This window comes from Python bivittatus, unplaced genomic scaffold, assembly GCF_059951505.1.
Source record: "Python bivittatus isolate LINGU-HERP-01145 unplaced genomic scaffold, Pbiv_v1 ctg000850_np1212, whole genome shotgun sequence".
NCBI lineage: Eukaryota > Metazoa > Chordata > Lepidosauria > Squamata > Pythonidae > Python > Python bivittatus.
In genome coordinates this window covers 33,348,123-33,368,552 of record NW_028277112.1, presented here as the reverse complement: position 1 = coordinate 33,368,552, position 20,430 = coordinate 33,348,123, and the positions used below count along the sequence as shown (strand labels likewise).

At 35.2% G+C, this 20,430-nt stretch overlaps 1 protein-coding gene across 2 annotated transcripts in view; it reads left to right on the top strand.

Moving 5' to 3' along the window:
* ERCC6L2 (ERCC excision repair 6 like 2) overlaps positions 1 to 19,732 on the top strand; it is a 67,255-nt gene extending 47,523 nt beyond the window's left edge. For both annotated transcript variants that reach the window (XM_088129860.1, XM_088129861.1), the window contains exons 19-20: positions 14,392 to 14,579; positions 17,036 to 19,732. In XM_088129860.1, coding sequence (XP_087985986.1) covers positions 14,392 to 14,579; positions 17,036 to 17,966 — 1,119 coding nt within the window. In that variant the 3' untranslated portion in view covers positions 17,967 to 19,732. The remainder of the gene's footprint in view (positions 1 to 14,391; positions 14,580 to 17,035) is intronic.
* The last annotated feature ends 698 nt before the right edge of the window (positions 19,733 to 20,430 follow it).

The window sequence follows — 20,430 nt, the reverse complement described above, 5'->3', positions numbered from 1 at the left end:
GCTTTCTGTTTTTCTTTATTTATTGTGTAGGAGTTCTTAACAGGAAATGAAACCTCAATCTTGATGGAAAAAATTGCCTAGTGATTTCGTTTACCATCTTTACCACATACTTTAACAAACCTAATAATCTTTCTGCAATCTTTAATTCTATATCTTTAGTATAAGGCTAATTTTTATGTCCTCTGTTTACTTGTTGATGCATTGTTTACTTCCTCAGGGTGAAATGAGTGATTTTGAAATGGATATGGCAATGAGGGAGGCTTCCAAAGAGGAAATTATTGTAGTGATATGTGATTTCAATTAACATTACAGAAACTGTCATGACAAAGAGGTTTAATTTTTTTAGATATTTTAAGTGACTATGCCCTAGAACAGTCAGTCATGGAACCATCCAGAAGGGAAGCAATGGTGGACTGAATACCAAGCAATGCCCAGGATGTAATGTGTTGGTTAAATGATTAGAAAGTTAAGCACAGTGCTATAAGATTTAATTTATATTTAACATTGCCGCAGAAGCTTAGCATAGTCATATTTGACTTAAAAATAGCACTTTTCAAAAATGATGGTGACTTGTAAGAAGGAATTTGAAAAGGGAAAGTCAATAGGGTTGTTTCTAGAAGATCACAATAAAAAAAAACTTGGATAGAAGGAATGGCATAGGTCAGGAAAGTGTTATAAAGTCTAAGAGGTTCACAAGTTAACCATCAGTACTGAGGAGAACTAATTGAGAAAAGAAGGCTACTTAAGGAAATGGAAGTATTGCCAAATGAGGTTCACAGATTTGCACTAGAGAAATGCAAAATAACAGGATGCAAAGCTATAGAAATTCATATTGCTAATTATAATGTTAAAACATCTATCTAGAGCGGTGAACAGTCAATTACACTAGAGGAATTAAACTGAGTACAGAATTAGTAGAAAATGCGCTCATAGAGAAAACTGAATTAATTTTTGGTGTCTGTTTTCACTGTACATGTTGAAGAGCAGATTTTCAGTGTCAAAAGTGATATTTTCAGAAAATGGGTCTGAGGGCTAAAAAAACAGGTTCCGGTGCAGTGGGTTGGGCAATGGTAATACAATAAAGAATGGAAGAAGTTTCCAAAAGTCATGGGCATATGAGAATATTCTGTACTCTTATCATGTGAATCCTTCTGGTAGATTAACAGAGCCTACAGATGAACGTGGTAAATGTAGTAGCAAAGCAAGACAGGCTGTTGAGGGCCTAGTGTGCTGCACCACAGAGGAGGGGCAAGTGACAAAATGATGGCAACTAGGTATCCACATGGTTAGGAATGGACACCTAGATTGGTCATTGTCATACTGACATTTCCTGACTGGAGAGGAACTTGTCAGACAAGAGAGAAACAGGGTTCATGCTTTTGGATGTTTAGTTTTACATTCTGAGTGAGGAGCAGTGCTGCCATTAGTCCTTTTTCTGAGAAAGGAGATATTATTATTCTCATTTTTCAGTTAGGAGACTCCTGCAGATGATAGTTGGTACTATGACATGCCTTGTTTCACATGCAGAGGGAGCTAAAAAAAATCCTGAATAAGGATGAGATGCAGAGATAACTACTAATTGGCCACCCCTATTTAACAATATATGTTATCATCTCAAAATGTTTAGCTGAATATTACACCAGAGATATGTTATGCCCAGTTTAATGTAAAACCAAGGGATTCTTTTTATTTAGATGAAACTCTAAGTACATTTGTGTATAAGCACATTTGTGTTTATGAACCTATAGATAAATTTGTCATTGCTTAATATGAAGGTTTGTATACTTTTAAAAATAGATCAAGGGGCAACAAGTAAATAGTTGTTCAAAATGTATACTTAGGGTCAAAAATAATAATTCTGTGGGGGAGAGTTAAATAAAATATGCATATTTTCAATCTCCACCAACGTTTTATTATGCTTGTATTACTGTACTACTAACATTAGAACTGTGTTGATGCTAAAGCCATCAAATCTTGGTTAATCTTAGTAAATGGATGTTGGAGATTTATTTCCTTTAATGTTCTTTTGCTTTAAATGTAGGCTGCAAACTCATAAAAATCAGCAAACATAGAAGTAATTCAAGCTTTTTTGGAGTCAGGGGAAACATGGTTCACTTTCCAGGCTACTTTGAATTGAATGAATTGGGTCCCTTAATTAATCTCCTAAAAACTATCTGTGTTAATTGGCAAAAACAGCTTCTGGGGAAAAGTCTTTAACACCTTTCAAAATTACAAGGAGATATGGTCCACCTTGCTTGGGTGGGACTGCAGAAATCTGGATGAGCAGTACATGGCAACAAAGACAAAATCTATAACTTGCCCAGATTTTTGGAGCTGAAATCTGGTAGCCCTGTATTTAGGCCCCTAAGCGTAAGCATATACACACCAGAGATAGCCTTGGTAATAAAAAAAAAAATACTTTGCCATACACACATGCGCACGCACACACACACATACATACAAACAGAGAGTTCATATAATTGCATTGTGCATTACAGTTAATTTGTTGTTTTAATGCACAGTCACAAAATGTATACTATGCCCCTTGGTTATATAGCCTCTTTTTTCTGTCAATTGCTTGTTTTCAACTTAAGTTTACTTAAAGTTTCACTGAAAAGAAATATACAAAGATACCCATTGAATTGAGGATTACTCACTATGGCAACTGAAATGTGACTGAAAAGGGGGAGGATGTATTTTCCCCTCAGCTTCCTGCCAGCTGTCATATTCAACTTTTGCGGTATGAATCCAGTCCAAAATATAGACGGTGATCAGTGCTAAGAAACTATATCTGTATTTTTATAAATTGGTACAAGTATCACACTATAAAAGAAGACTTAATCCCTTGAATTGGATGACAGACACTTGGCACTCTTGACAGTGTTTGACAGAGAAATAACAGGCTGCTTTGTAGTAAAACCTGGATTAATGATAAACCCCTCTTTATGTTATTGCGATGTGTAAATGAGAAAAAAAGTGTCCTTTTTCTGCCTAGTGCAGGTTTAAGTGCTCTGCAGAATACTGTACATAAAAAAACTAGCATTATTAAGAACTTCTTTTTCTGGCTCTTGGGTTTTGTATTACAAAAGTACTTTTCATCAGGCACGTAAACAAAAGGCTTTGTTAGCTGCATTAGGTTTGAGTACTGAGCATTTGTCCCAGACTTGGGTTCAGCAAGAAAGCTGAATATGGGAGAAGAACCCACGAATTTCCGTTGAACTTTTTGATCCATGACAATGAAAAGCTGTGGTTTCAAAGAGAAAAAGAAAAAAAGAAACCAGAAAAACCTCTCAAAAGCATGTTTTCATATAAACTTGAATTTTTCCAGAGTGGATAGTAAGGAGATAAGCTGTATGCTTTAAGTCATGTCAGTGATGCTAGTTTTAATCTTGCTACTGTACTGCATACTCACTTATCAACTACTTTTCCCTAGTTACTTAGTTTAATGATAAATTAGTATTTTAATTAGGCTTTTAATGATAATTTGTTCATTAAAGAATTTGAATTTGTTAATTAAGCTTTTCTTGAATCTTCTTGACAACTATGACTAAGTTACAAATGTATGTTAGAATAAGTAAGTATAGCTTTACTTAGGGGTGTAGGAAAGGAAAGTAATCATTTTAATCTTGACTTGATTTTCCCAATCTTTTGGTGATTATTAAAAGCCAGAAAAATAGAGAAAGATTTGCCCTTGACTTAGCTTCTGCCATGTTTACTTTTTTTTTTTACAATATTTTATTGAGATTTTAAAAATACATATTTAAAAGTTAGAAATGAAAAGGAAAATTCGAAATACAAAATATAAAGAAAAGAAAAGAAAAAGTGAGGTAAAGTAAAAGAAGAAAAGATATGAAAAATCTTTTTCATTAACTTTCAATCTATCTCTGGTCTTAGAAATAATAAAGCTATCATACTGTAAGTGCTAGTTTTTAATACATTAAATAGGAATAATTCTTTGTCTAAATATATCCCATTACATTTATAATCTAATCTTCAAATCCCCATGTAAGCTTCACCCCACGTGCATTTTGCAAATAGTCCATCAGTGGTTTCCATTCTTTAAGGTAGTATTTGTTTGAGTTTTCTTTTAATAGGCAAGTCAGTTCGTTATTTTCTGCCATATCCATCAGTTTTAGCAACCATTCTTGTATTGTTGGTAGTGTCTGGGTTTTCCAAAATTGTGCATAAAGAAGTCTTGCTGCAGTAATCATGTACTGAGTAATTCTAATAAGTTGTTTTCCTATTTGAAAGTCCATTATCCCCAACAGGAATAATTCTTAATATTCAATAATTGTTAACTAATTAACAATAGTTAATAATTTAAATGGAATCTGTATTTGTAGTATGCTCTGCATCAACCTTTGTATTTGAATCCAAAATTTCTTTGCAATTTTACATATCCATCACGTATGGTAAAATGACTCCTCTTGTTGGTTACATTTCCAACAAACGTTGGAAATTGTCCCATACATCTTTGATAGTCTTTGGGGTATCATATACCATCGATACATCATTTTATAGAAATTTTCTTTCAAGGTATAACATAAAGTAAATTTTAATTCTTTAGACCACATATTTTCCCATTGCTGCGTATGTATATTATGACCAATATTTTTTGCCTATTTAATCATGCATTCTTTAACTTGTTCTTCAACTATTTCTTCTCTCAACAATAATTTGTACATTTTTGCTATTAAATGTTCATCTGTTTCACATAATTGGATTTCAAATTCCGATTTATTCTGTTCAAATCCAAATTCTTTTTTATCAATTTAAAATTTTTCTTTATATTGCATATAAGAAAGCCATTGAAAGGTATATCCTTCTAAAACCAATTGTTCTTTTGATTTAATTTTATATTCTCCTTGTTCTTTTTCTAATAAGTCTAATATTTTTTCCAGACAATTCCTATATTGACTTCAGAAGCACCTTTTAAACAATGGCAACGTGACATCTCTAAGTTTATATGGCAAGGGAAAAAAACAAGAATGAAATACAGTGGTACCTCGGGATACGAACGCTTCTACTAACGAACTTTTCGGGTTACGACCAGTTCCAGCCACAAAAATTTACCTCGATGTGCGAACTCTGCCTCGGGGTACGGCCATTTTTCCACCCTGACATGTTGTCCGTGGCCATTTTCCCGCCCCTGACACGTCCGCGGCCATTTTCCTGCCCCTGACACGTGGTCCGCGGCCGTTTTTCCGCCACGCCGCGCAGTGCCCAGCCGTTTTCCTGCCGCGCCCGGCTGTTTTCCTGCCGTGCCGCGCCCAGCTGTTTTCCCGCCGTGCCGCGCCCAGCCGTTTTCCCGCCGCGCTGCGCTGCGCCCAGCCGTTTTCCCGCCGCGCCATGCCCTGCCGTTTTCCCACCACGGCGCGCCCGGCCGTTTTCCTGCCGCGCCACGCCCGGCCATTTTCCTGCCGCGCCGTGCCGCGCCTGACCGTTTTCCCGCCGCGCAGCGCGGCACCCAGCCGTTTTCCTGCTGCGCAGCGCGGCGCCCGGCCGTTTTCCCACCCCTGATTCGTGGTCCGTGGACGCCAGAACGGATTAACGGTAATTACATTGAACCTTATGGGAAAATTTGCTTCGGGGTGTGACCAAATTCGGAGGGCAGAACGGATTAACCGGATTTACATTGAACCCTATGGGAAAATTTGCGTCGGGTTACGACCAACTCGGGATACGTCCAGAGTCACGGAACGGATTAAGTTCGTATCCTGAGGTACCACTGAATAAAGTTTTACAAGATGTGAAAGAAAGAGGTGGTTTGGGTCTTCCTGATTTGAAATTTTACACTGTTTAGTATGGCTTAAAGAATGGATTACCTTGAGAAATGAAAACTTGTTAAACTTGGAAGGCTACAATTTGAGATTCGGATGGCATGGATATTTGTGGTATGATAAAGTTAAAGTTAATGTGGACTTTAAAAATCACATTAGAAGATCTCTATTAAAAGTTTGGAATAAATGTAGACCACTTTTATGCCATAAGATGCCGATGTGGACCTCTACACAAGAAGCTTTCTATAGAACTGAAACAAGAGATAAAGATAAATGGATGAGCTTCTGCCATATTTACTGATACTTTCTTATATATACTATGCAAAGGATCAGAACGTCATAAGTAGGTTGTAGCGGAATAGGATTTGATTTCATTTAGTAAACATTTTAAGGAAGGAAAGTGAAGAACTAAAGTATATTGTAAAGTACATTGCATCAGACCATTGAATATGTACGGTGTGTATATATTGGACTATTGGTCCAATTAATTCACTAATACTTATATTGGCAGCAACAAGCCAAGGTTTCAGATAAATCTTATTCAGTCTCACTTGATTCTTCACTCAAGAACTTTCATTAAGAAATGACTTCCCCCTTCATCACAATAAGTATAAACAATTTTAATAAACACTTTCTCTTAAAATACAACAAACACTCTCTTCTTCGCATATGTCATCTCTTATCTATAAACAAACTCTAAAACCTCATTGTTCATTCCTGGTCAGCAAAAGTCCATTAAGGGTTACCAGAGATAACAACATATCTATTTTAACCTTGATCAAATAAACCAACTTTACATTCGTTTCTTTTACTTTTAACAATCTTGATCTTTTTGTATTTCTTTCCTTTACTTTTAACAATCTTGACCCTTTATCCCGGAAGGTAAAGTCGTGGAACTTGATTTTTTCTCGTTTGTTCTTTGTCCCTTCTCACAAAATTCTTCACAACTTTAACAAGTTTCTTTTGTAAATTCAGTATAAGAAAATTATTCAGGTCACTCTTTTGTTTTGGTAACACATCAACCAGTTTCATTTGTATATCAAGTGTAGCATCTCCTTCCACATCATTCCCATAGCCCGTCATTTTTATATCCACTTTCAAATCAGACTCAGTCTTGTCGGGTAAAACTTCTTCCTTTTCCATATCACCTTCCAAACACAGTCTGTCTATAATGGCATACATTTTTAAAATTAACTTCTGGATTCATTGTTCACAAATATCTTTCAATACATCCAATGTTAAAGTATTCTGCTCCATTCTGTATTAGTAAGTTAAATTTAACTGCTCTTCTCCTTTAATTGTAATCTTTAATTCCTTCTGGTTCCCTCTAGTGTCCAGCCTTCAAAATCCCACCTTATCATATATGTTTTTTCAGTAATGAAAACAACCACATTTTCCCATGGGAAGGATTCTTATAATTAGCTTCAAAATGAAGGAAACTCACCCAGTGGGGTAAAACTGTTATGAAGGTTCCTAATATTCAAAAAGCAGTTAACAAGCAATTTCCAAAGATAAGAAAGGAAGTATGTGAACCCTGTGTCCTTTTTAAAGGCACCGAACCGCAGTTTGGACAAAGATGATGATCTCTGCCGCACTTCTTATCACAAGAAAAGGTGGCATGTGAATAATTGTAAACAAATGAATAAAAACTGTTCTATATAGCCAACTATGTAACAGCCACAATTCAAGCCTAGCTATCAGCTGCCTCAACATAGTTTTTAGTTTTGTCTTTTGTTTTTGCTTTTGATTACTATAGTTTTATTATTGCATAAGCTTTGTACAAAAATATAAAATAAAAAATATAAATGCAAGGAATAAGATACAGTGTAATTAAAAAGAAACATTGTAAAATGAAGTGCACTATAGCATTGCTTTGCACTATGCATTGTGCACTGTTACATTGTAAAATGAAGTGTGCTCTCCCCCTTCCCTTCATTTTTCCCCCCAATCACTAATTCCTACTTCGATATTTATACTTTACTTTAACCTTTTACAGTTGTTGCTTATAACTAATAGGTACTTTTTTCAGTTGTTCTTAAATTAATTTCTTTCCTTTCTTCAAAAGCCATTTCTAAATCTCTTAGCTGATCTTGCTGGGTATATTGTATTGCATGTAAGGGAGCCATTCCTGCCTGACTTTGGTTAGACTTCTGTTGTAAATATATACAGTCAATTTCTCCATTGTCACATATTCTCCAATTTTGGTCTGCTAGTCTTGTATCATTGGCCAGTTTCTCTTTTCCAGTATTGTGCCAAGTGTCACTGTCAGCATATATCTCAATAAATTGTGATACTTTTCATTTATACCCTCTGGAATTATTCCTAATAAAAATATTTGTGGTTTCAATTCAGGTTTTATATTCAAAATTCCTAGAATGTTTTCATGTATTTTTTTTCTTTTTTGCTGCAACACTTAATTAGGTTCATACTAGAAGAGTTTTGAATGAATTCACTCTTTCTGTTTATAAGAATTACATATTTTAGTTTGCAACATTTTTCCAAAGACGGCCAGGAAGGTAACTAAAGGACATCTATTTATAGGAAAAATGTGGGGAAAAAGCCAAGATGGTGAAGTGGGTAAAGGGTTGGATTATTTATTTATTTCTTATATTGTATGCTGCCTCAGTCACAGAAGTGATTTGAGACTAGTCACACTACCCCAGTCTAGCCTCTAGGAATCACATGAAGGGAGATCCTGATGTAAGGTGCTTGAATTTCTAAGGAAAAGGTAGGATATATTTTAAATAAATAAGTACAGGTATAATTAATTGGTATATAAAGATAAGAAAAAATAGGGTGTTAATTTTGTGAACACTGCAATCCAGTACATCAGTGATAAAAGAAAACAATTGTCAAATGACAGAGTTAGGTTTGCAAACAAAAGAAATGGTTCAGTTTATTAATACACACACACACAGACACACACACATATATAGTTTTCATAGGAAAAATATGAGCTGGGAAAAAAAAGACATTGTAAGAGTTGTGAATGTACCCACCTTGACAGTGGACAGGCTCAAACAATCCCAGATGCTCAAACGTCCCCAATTCATATCTAAAGGGAGAGATATTCTTTGTCACAGGCATAGAGAGATATCTCAGCACAGCTCCCTCTGCTATGTATAGAGTTTTTTTTAAGATAAAAATGTAGTTGAACTAGGGGGAAGGTGGGAGAAAAAGAGTGGACAGGACTAGGAGGTTCACCACCTCCTCAGCAGCCTCTGATTAAGGTGGATCTCCCCAGAAAACTGGAGGTAGTCCAGATAGATGGAGCAGAATAATTTTGCTTCAGAAAATGTTTAACTCTAGAAATGGTAAAAATCTACCCACAATTTTGCATTAGATTCTTGTTTGATTTTTTCTATGTGGTGCTAATTAAGCTTTATTGTCTCTTGCTCTTATTTACAAATTAGGATACTGAGTCTGTACCTCAGCTTTGTTTTCCAGCCTTTAGGCTGGACAGAAGAAAAACTATTTATTTATTTATAATTTTCTGCATATCTCCCATCTCTTCAGGACAAAACATTCAGTGGTAGCACAGCAGCACCATCATGTGGTCTGCCTGGCTCAGTACATATACTTTTTGTATTTTTTTTTTTAAAGTAAAGTGGATTTCCTATATCATATCTTTTCTTTTCTAAAAATAAAATTTGATTTTGTTTATGTCCTATGAGATTGATTTATTTCCTCAGGATAGGTTGACCTCTCGTTCCAAACCTCCAAGCTACATGGCCAGGAGTTTGCATTATAGTAATTCTTCAATTTTTTAACCTTCATTTTTACCTTTTAAATACCAGGAAATCAAAACATATTGTGACAGCTAATTTCACACTGGGATTTGACGGAAAATGCCAGGTGATGTGCCCTTGGATAGTAGGTGGTGGCAACAGAACTTGTCAAGCCACCACTCCAAGGCAAGAGATGAGACCAGGGGGCTTCTGGGACAGTTGGTTTGAGACCGTCAGCATTTCATACAAGAGGCTCAGCTGTTTTGCTACAGTAAGATAAGCATCTAGAAATTAATTAAAATGATTTTGGAAAGGCATTGACATTCAAGATGTCGATCTCAAATTAATTATCCTTTAGCAAAGGTTCAAACAGCTTGGACAGCTTTTTTTTCCCCCTGATTTGAACTATCAATGTTGCTCTGAAATTTGCTGATTTCAAGCCCTGTTTAAAATAACATCAACAAATTGTTACCTAATATTTTCACTCTTATATAATACTATTTGAAATGTTTGAAAATGTGTTGATCTTTATTTCTTGAAAGTCATTTGTGAACACTTTGCAGATGTTAGCTTGATAGGCTGTCTTTCTTTCAATGTTTGACAAATTCAAATGAACCCAGTATCCCTGCATAGCAGACACAGTTAGTGGGTTTGTTTATCTAGCTGTTTTTTTCTCCCTCCCTTCCAATACTACTTCAGGGATAATTTATGATTGCTTAAGCTTATTCTGCCTTTAGTCTGAAATATATTCTGTTTACAACTTTATTATTTAGCCTTCGGGGAGAAATCTAACAGTTAATTTTGAGAAGTGTCTTTCAAGAAAATACCAGCTTTGCAAGCACATTTGGCAGTCTTTTTTTCCCCCTTCAATTTACAGATCCCATCTGTAATAATTTATTTGTACTAAAAAGAACAGCATTAGTTTTAACAATTTTATTCCCTTAAAGACAAGAAAGATTGTGGCTTCTAGTCTACTTACAAAACTTGGCTATTTTCCAAAAAAATTTTTAAATGCTACTTTTCTGTTTAACAGATGTGTGGGTTGGTAGTGTTTAATGAATAAGGTAAATAAATGACCATTCTGAGGTTTCAGAATTCTTTTAAGAAAGATATGATTATTTAGTATATTTGCTTTCCATTAATTCAGCAATGAGATATTAATATACTTTTACATTCCTCAATGGCTTATCTAAGACTGTAGGAATGAGGAATTGCTATCCTAGTAAAATAGGATTTTGCTCACTAATACCTTTTGATCTACAGAAAATCAGGGTTATAGAACCAACATCCAGCCTAATCAGATTAGTTAGGTTTTCCCATTGTGCCATCTTGCTGATTTTATCATTCTTCTTCTCTGCCTCCAGGAGAGGCAGTACTGGACCAGATGGATCAATAATGCAACTTGTTGTAAGACAGTTTCACATGAACTATTTTAATGATATAAGCCCCTTTCAGCATCTGTGAAATGATAACTGAGGTCCCAAACAAGATAATCAGGGTACTAGTATATTCACAGAAATTTCCTTTGGAACTCACCATGCTTCTTCCTCCACTGGCTTTTTACAGATTTAAAAAGATTTTTTTTAAAAAAAATGGGTTAGCTGGCATGTTGCAAAGCAGAGTTCCAACCTCCTGCACTATCTTTATTTTCATTAATGCCTTTAGGTCCCAAATGGAGCCCACTTGCTTTCTTTAAAAATAAAAATGATATTGTCTGCTAGTTTGTTTTGCCCATCTGCCCAGAAAAAGTGTAAAGGTGTATAGTAAAAGTAAAAAGGTAAAAGACCATCCTGGAAGAGGGAGTGGGACTAGAGATGGTGGGAAGCAGCATTTTGTTAGTGCCCACCTCCATCTGCCATTTTTCATAGCGCCTGCCCTATGGAACAGCCTATCCCCTGCACAGATCTGAAGGGCCCCTACCATCCAGAAGGCCATTAAGACCTGACTGTTCTCCCTGGAATTGGGCCAGGATGGGAGTTGAGCCCAGCATGTGTATATTTGGGATAGAAATGTTATGGTGCCCTGTTTGTGTTAAATGGTTTATTTTTTTGTGTTTTGTTATTTTTGTATGTTGTGAACCACCCAGAGTTATGTTGTATAAGATGGACAGCCCTAAACATCTTTTAAATAAATAAATGCACTTCACAGAAAGATATACTAAGGGGCAGAGATAAGAAAGAACTAAATGATCAGAAACAAATACAAAATAAATGCAAGTAATATATTGAGCAATCATATATAATGTTTGTTACATGGGTGACACAGGATGACAGAAATCTGAAGCAGAGCCAGATTAGAAGACAAGGTAGCATGAGCATGACACGGCTGTCAGAAAGAAAAGGTTCTGAAACTAATTAAATCAGTATCAACAGTAGTAATTACAAAATTATGTAAAAAAATATGGGATCCCAATGAATGGACAAAAGATTGGAAAATGCCAAATACCACCTAATAGTCCTGATACTACATGCTAGCAAAATTTAGTTGGAAATTATGCAACAGCGAGTGGGCCTAATTATGAAAAGTTAGCTGCCTGAAGTACAGGCTGGTTTTAAAAGAGGAAGAAAGACCATGTTGCAAATCTTTGATGGACCATGCAACAAATGTGAATTTCAAAAGTATGTATATTTATTCTACACCATCTATAGCAAAGCTTTTGTGTTGAACATGAAAAATTATGGAAAAGAAATGGGAGTTCCAGAACTGATTCAGTTAATAAAATAATTATATAACCACCAAAAAACCACTATCAGAATAAATTTTGGAGTCACAGTCCAGATCAAAATTGAAAAAAGTGTGTGGCTAGGCTGTATCCTATCCCTATTTCTATTCAATTTCTATTCAGATGCAGTTTTGAAGATTATTCTCCTGGCAGATAAAGAAGAAGATATAAAGCAGCTTATCTTAAAAGTCAAAGCAAAAAGTGAAAAGGCTAGATTTCAACATCAATAAGATTAAAGTAATGACAGCAGTTTGAAATGGTGGCATCAAGATAAAAATTGACACAAAAGGAAATTGAATCAGCCCAGGATTTTATCTCCTCTGGTTCCAAAATCGACAAAACAGGAGGCACTGGACCCAGAATTAAATATGGAATATCACTTGGGTACACTGCAATAACTAGCATGGAAAAGATCTGGAGAAGAATAGGCAGTATATATTAAAAATCAATATATACCAACTGCAGAAAAGCAAATGCTATTGTTTCATTGCCTGTGGCTATGAAAGTTGGACAATAAAAAAGAAAAGTAGACTCCTTCAGATTATGAGTTTGGAGACAGCTATTGCATATACCCTGAAAAGCAAAAATAACAAAAGAGGAGAGTTTAGATTGCATCAAGCCAGAAATCCTACTGCAAACTAAGATTACTAAGCTAAGATTGCCTTCTTTAGGTCATGTCCCCAGTTTCTGGGAAATAGGATAAAGATGCCCTTGAGTGAAGCCCAACCTTTGGTGACTACTTCTATACAGTTCTATTTTATTTTATTCCATACAGTTTTATCTTATTATTAAAAGAGATTTACTACTGCCTTCTTTTACGATGCTTTTTCAACTTTACAGTTTGATCAGCGGCCCCCCAATTTCCCAGATAGTCTACCATCAAATACTAACCAGGCCTAATCCTACTTAACATTTAAAATCAGCTAGGTGTCAACAAGGTCTAGTGTAGATAAGTATTGAAGTCTAAATTGGGTTGGTGTTAGTTGAAAGTAGTTGGGGTGAAAGGCTAGAAACCAGGAGACTATGAGTTCTAGCCCTACCTTAGGCACGAAGCCAACTGGGTGACCTTGGGCCAGTCATTCTCTCTCAACCCTAGGAAAGAGGCAATGTCAAACCACATCTTGCCAAGAAAACTGCAGGGACTTATCCAAGCAGTTGATACTGACTCGAAGCGGGGGAAAATGAAACTAACCTAGACAAGATGTGTTACTCTGGATTCCTACAGGTTCTTTAAAGATGCAGTTTAAGAAGAAACTTCAGTTGGTCTAAAATGTAGCAGGAAAAATATTTCTTCAGAATGTCTATTAGTTTATATTTGCCAATTTTGTTCCTTCTGTTTCTTGCTTGTTTCAGAGATCAGTTTAAAAAGCTGATATTAAAATAGACCGATTAAATGTTGGTCCATTTAAAGTCTTAAGTTGTATGAAAAATGACTTTCTTCATATGGACCAGCCCAAATCCTAAATTTCTATACCACTACCATTGAAAGTATAATGAGCGGGGAAAAGGAATGTTCTCTTTCCAATGGAAGTGGCAAACTGAAATGTTCACAGATCAATTGGGCATCTCGTGATGTAAGGTAGATTTTGGAATTGGCAATCATTCCTGTTTCATCTTCAAATGTCTTTATGATAATTTTAGTTTAATTTTACTTTTTGTGTTTAATGCTACTATTTACTTTTTTGTTTACTATTACTATTCTTGTCTTTTTAAGGTAAGTTTTATTCTATTGTATTGGTTATTGTTTACTGTTGGTATGCTTTATGAGTAGCACTTGCAAAAAAAAGTGGGATATAATTGTACATAACTGATTTCTCAAAAGCTACCTATTTCTTTTTCTTCCCCCTTTGTATATGAGTTTGGGGAACAGCTCTGCTCAGTTTCATTGCAAAGTAAACATTAAGTTCTCATAATTGAAAGTGATAACTTTTCAGAGTGGCTAAGGTTTAGGTGACATGTTAACACCGATTAAAAGTCAATAGTCCAACTTCCCAATAGAAACATCAAACAGATGTTGGTGAATCCTGTGGTAATAAGCTCAAAATCATTTTGTCCTCTGATAAGAAAATTTATAAGGAAAAAAGCAAGCATAATATGAGAAATAGTGCAGGATAAAATAAGATGACAACTATTAAAATATTTTATTTCAAATTTGGTTTAGAAAAGCAGAGAGAGTCCTGAAGACGTTTCATCAAGGAGAAAAAATGTGAAGAAGGATCATTTAGCAAGTAAAACCAGCAGGCCTTCTCTTCTTTATATTACACATCCAGTACACCAGAAGCAGAAGGGGATCCACCAGATAGACTCAATTACCTTCCTGCTTGGAAAGACACCTAGACAAATCCGCAGGTGAGATTACAATGCTGGGTTGTAAAGTTTTAAGTGACCTCAGATTTTCTGAGTTCTGTTTAAATTGTATTGAACAAGATTTTATTCCTGTTCAAGTTTTATTTGGAATCATCACTCATTATATTTTGCAAAGTGTTTAGAAATATTTGTCGTTACAATTATAGCTTTTTGCAAAATAATGCAAGCACCACCAATAGTTTATATCGCTTAATTTCTGGTGATCTTGCTTAACATGCAGGTGCATCCTGAAATTATTCTGTAATAGTTTAGTGTAACAGAATTTTGTCTTTATTGAAACGAATTTAATGTTGATGTTTGGAATTGAAAAATTTTAGAGATTCCTTTATTCCCTCACACATTGTTAATAATATGAATTTATGGCTGTGGCATTGTTTAGTATCCCTTCTCCATTGGTAATAGCTGCAAAGTCTTCTACCAGCAGTATGTAGGAAAAATTCCAGAGATTGAGCTGAGTGAAAAGCCTGCGCTCTAACCCTGAGCAATCGCAGTATAGATATTTAATTATAGCATTTGATCTACCTTTTGGAAAGTGACTGTTGAGAGAAGGCTAGGAAATGGAACACCTCTATTTCATTTATGCTGACCTCATGTGGATTTGGAAGAAACTTCTTATGAAGTCTGCATTGGCTGAGAATGTTGTAGTTCATTTCAGAATCACTGCATCATAAATTTATTAGCCTGATCACTAATGTCTTCTTTTCCTGAAGTGAATTATTCCCGTCCCATCTGAAAATCTCCAAAATTGTTAGGGTAGAAAACAAAGCAAAGTGGTAGCCTTGGAATACTTTCTTTGATGTGGAGATTTTCATATGGGGCAGATTTAGGTTAATGTCCTCCTGTATGGGGCCTTTGTCATTTCAGAAATACAAGTAAGAAATAGCCTTTAGAGGCTTTGTACCTCTCTTCAGCCTTCCATATTCAGGAATCCAGACTGATGCTAGTCTACATAATTGACGGAGATGTTCTTAGCATTCACTGCAGTCAGTAACCTAGTTAAGGAAACATAAGCATTTGAGATCATTAGGTCTTAATGACACTTCTGTAATGAAATAAATTTCTTTCTTGAATTGGACCAATTATATTTTAAAAAGCAATTTGTTTTGTGCAAATTAGGGCGCAAATCATACTTTATTTACTATAAAGTAAATATAGGGCACAAACACTACTAAATTTACTATAATAAATTTAGTAAAAGCAGAATTGTTAAAGTTACAATCAGTATAAATGGTAATAAGATAAAGATAGAAACCAGGTGGAGGGGGAAAAGGCATTTTAGCAGGCGCTTTGATATGCTCTGTGAAACAAATTTGCTGCCAGAAGGCTAGTGGTTGAAAAAAAATTGGCTTGTGTTTCCCTGGGAAAAGTTCTGGAGCTTGGGTTTGCAGAAAATTAGGGAGCTTTTTCATGATATTATTTTAATAAGAAGCAAGAGGAAGATTGTATACTGAGAGATGGGTAAATAAGTTTAAACAAATAGCTCTGTGGTATTTTTGTTCAGCCTGTAGGCTCTAACCACAGAACAGGTATTTTTATATTTCCTAAAAAAGTCTCCCTCCATCTCTCCCCAGTCATTGTTTGAAAGCTGGTTAAAGTTTTGAAATAAGGAAGAAAACTTTTTTCCCCCTCATCTCTTTGACAATTGCAGATCCATATATCATTATTTTTCAGGGCCTGAAAATTTCTGTTCATCATAAGAAAGTTAGTAAAAAAATTCTGCACCAGTTCAAATGCAGCCCCAAACCTCAGCGATCTCACGGCATCACAAAATTTCCCTTGTCGGCCAATTCATGGTATGGTTCTAGCATTTTGCCTAAAACTGATACAGATTTTGGCAGCGTTTACTTACCTACTTGCCAAATCCATTTAGAGTTGTTTTAGGTAATTTGCACAAACATTAGTTTAAATTCCAAACACCAATCTCTAAAGTATAAGCAGTGGCCCAACCCATTTCATTTTTTGTTTTTATTTAAGCAAAATTCCAAAACAATATTTGCTGATTCTAAATTTCAAAGAATGATTTTAAAATTCATCATTTAGTAGCCATTCACACACCTTGGTTTAACACTTAGCATTGCATCTGAATTCTCTATATGATTTTTTTTTATTTTTGGACCAGTCAAGAGAAGTCTTTCCCTTACCTGTTTAATATTAATATCTTTCACTTGACTAGTCTCATAAGTGGAATGATAAAATCACTGAATGATAAATCAAGGAATTCAGACCGTGTTGTTAACTGTATCTCAACCTTTCTCTCTTCCAAAACAACTCACTGACCTAGATATAGTCATAACATCAGCCTATTTACTTTGAGACTATTTTCACTACCCAGTCCTAACCTAGTTTTGAAAGAAGTGTCATTGATTAACCTTGATAATGGTTATCTGGTTTCCCTGCTTTTTGAACGAATTAACTTTTCTTTTCATCAATTGTTGCAGGAAGCAGTTTGGGGAGATGGCAAATCTTTTTCATAAAGCTCCTGTGGAAGAATTTGCAAAGTACATCACTCAAGCTACATCAGAAGAAAGGCAGAAAATGTTGAAAGAATTTTACAGTGCAAAATATCCAGAGTTAAAAGATCTATTAAAAGTTGATGTCCCAGCTTCTGTTTCAAAAGGAAGTAAGAAAGGCAGTGTGTATAAAACCAAGTTCAGGAAAAAAAACTCCATTTGTAACCATGGGCAACTGAAGCCTGATCCTTCCACAGATCTGGGTGATCCAGGTACATCTGATGCAGAAGAAAAACAATTTCAGTATAAGCTTTCTGTACAGACTGCTGGGGGTCAAAATGAGGAAGATAAACAATTGCCGGTTGACACTCTCAAAGACAGCATTAGTGGGAGAAACAGTCAGGCATCCAAAGACTTTATGGCATCTGAGTCACTAATCAGTAAATCAAGAATAATTGAGAGGCTGTCTGCAAGTAGTACTAAAGGACAGCCGAATTTGAAGGGGACACTGTCGCCCAAAAAACTCTTTATGTCTGAGTCAGAAAGCAGACAGGCTCAAATCTGCAAGAAAAATGCTGTTGCAGACTTGCTAGGAGACACCTCTATTTTAAATGACCTCTTCAAAAGTAATGAAAATAGTCCAGCCGAGATACCCAGGAGGCCTCTTAATGGGCCTGCCGAAAAAGCAGCAACCCGATCAAAAGATTTCTGGGACATGCTGAATGAAGAGAATGAGGAGTGTCTCCAAAGACTCACAGATGTGACAGCCATAGAGAAACTGTGTGAAAGAGTGCCTTTTGCTTCTTTGTCCAAAGAGAAAGAAGAGGGTGAGAAATCGCTTTGGAAGGAAAATGACAGTTTTTTATGGAAAATAGATAAGAAACCTGACACAGCTGATGAATCTTTTTCTGGTATATAATGTGGAATTTAAATATTGGGAAAACAAGACAAAAATGTTCACAGGTGTCCTGAAGTTAAGTTTTATTCCCAGAACTGACTTAATGCATTTAATTAATTTAACTTAATTAAATAACTTAATTAATTTCAAGCTTTTTTTAACTTTTTCTTTTTCAAGGATCCCTTCCTTTCAGAAATCTTTCAAAAGAAGATGTATTTACTTATTTTTGAGCCATTTTCTATCTGTTTTGAGGAAGTTGCAAGAAAGAAAAAGAAAAATATTTAAAAAGAATTGAAGAAGCTCCAAAGACATTGAGTGAGGGCATTTCCCCCCCTGTTTTTTGTTTTTTGCATGTGAGCTGGATCAAGTCGATCTGATTTGAAAAGGCAGTTCAATGAACACCCTTTCTGCACATTTGCAGAAAGTGAGTGAATCCCTGGATCAGTTTGAAGGGAATCAATTTCATTTGATTCAAATTGGCAATCCAGTTTCAAAAGTTTATTCTACTTGGAGATTGTACCAAATTGTCTTGTAATTAAGTCTCCACATTGAAATTTTCCCTTGTCTACAAAGTATTAACCTTCCCTGTATGAAAAAGCAGCATCATGAGCAGGCTAAGCAGAATCTCATTTTCTTTGCATGCAAGCTCTGAGGTCGCCCACATTCCTCCCTTTGTACTTGGTTAAGTTACGTGTATTTTGATCATGTATTTAGTGTGGTCAGGACACAACATGAAGAGCAGATATTATAATCTCATGCAATGAGAAACTATATTCTTTTAAATTTGTCATGCTCTGTTGATCTTTGGACCGTAGGGGTTTCTGTTACATTTCTGAAGTTGTCTGCTGCAGTTGAAAATTAGATTGGAACTGCATTGAAAACAATATAGGATGTGTTTGGACTTGAAAATAAAAGCAAAGTTATCTGTAAATACCTGGGAATCAGTGGTTATATATCAACTGAATCTTACTTAGAATAGATTCATCAAAATAATGGGACTTTTACATTTAAATCTGAGCATTGTTAAGTTTGGATACAACTCAAAATGTTTTGAAAGTACTCAGTGAATAATAGGAGATAGTTGTACCCTACAACTCTGAGAATATTTGGATAGACAGAAATTCCACTGCAGTGACTTTCATAGCAGTACAGGGCTGCAGTGCATGAATTACTATTTTTATCTGCTTAAAACTAAAAATTACCAATGTATGAAAGTACAAAGATGGTAACTAGACCCTTGTCACCTTTTATGAAAAAATTGAAGTGTTGTGTTTTAATCAAATTAATTTAAAAGACCTCTTTAAAAAATAAAGTATTTTAATATCTGAAAGGAATAACTATTATTTATGTGAGGGATATCTTCTTGAGCCCATAAGAAATCTGGATGTTAGAGTTTAAAGCATCTTTAAAAGACAAATCTGTCATAAAGTTCTACTATTCATCAAATTTTTATTATTTGAAATATTTGGTAACAGTATGCTTCAATGTCTCATTGAAGTAAATGAAAATCTCTCAGCAACCTTTGCTCAGTGGAGTTCATCCTTTTACCACAATACAGAATTTTTACAAATCAGCAAAAGTCACATTATGACATTGGCTATTTTACTTGTGTGTAAAGTATTTTAAATTTACTTTAAAAATTGCATAACTGCATTTCACCATAGCTGGTACCTGAATTGCCAGGTGGTTGTGACAGGTAAATAAAAGATGATTAGGAAACTTTAACTTGGATAACATTGTTGTAAATCATCTGTTTGAAAATAAAAATATTTCTTGCTTAAAGCCTTTTAAAGTGTAATTGTGTGTCCCCATGAAGTCTGTAAAATGTTTGATTCTTGCATGGTTATTCTTCCACACTATATGATAAAACTGTTTAAAAATATCACTTTTTGCCATTTATAGGCATATAGTCTTCCTTGGGGGAAATAAATTGCACTAAGCTATATACGCATTGAGAGAAGATACATTAAAATACATTGGAATCATCAAATCATATAACTACATCAGGGACTGGCAGCCTAGAGACAACTCTGCATGAGATCTTGCAGATTGCTAAAATCTCTGTGGGAAGAAGTTGAAAGCAGCCTTTGTGTGGGATTGCATGAAGGCACCCAGAACTTCAGGTTGATGAAGTTCAAGATTGGTGATCCCTGGAATACATTCAAAGCTTCCATGTGGAAGATGTGCATGCTAGTTATTTTACTCCCCTAATACTGTGTATGTATATAAGTACATATACATTATATGTAAATATAGTTTGTGTCTCCTTAATTCTGTGGCACAAATAGATTGGTAAATGAAATACAATATACATTACTTGACTCATGAAAATAAATTAATGACACATGGGGAAAAAGTGGAAATTGGGACCAAATTGCTAGAGCACCCCCAATTTTGCAAGTGCCCACCCCAGTTTTTCAGCTGCCATTTCAGGTCTGGAAGAGAAAAGATGCCCAGGGCATGATAACTTACCCAATCATTCAAT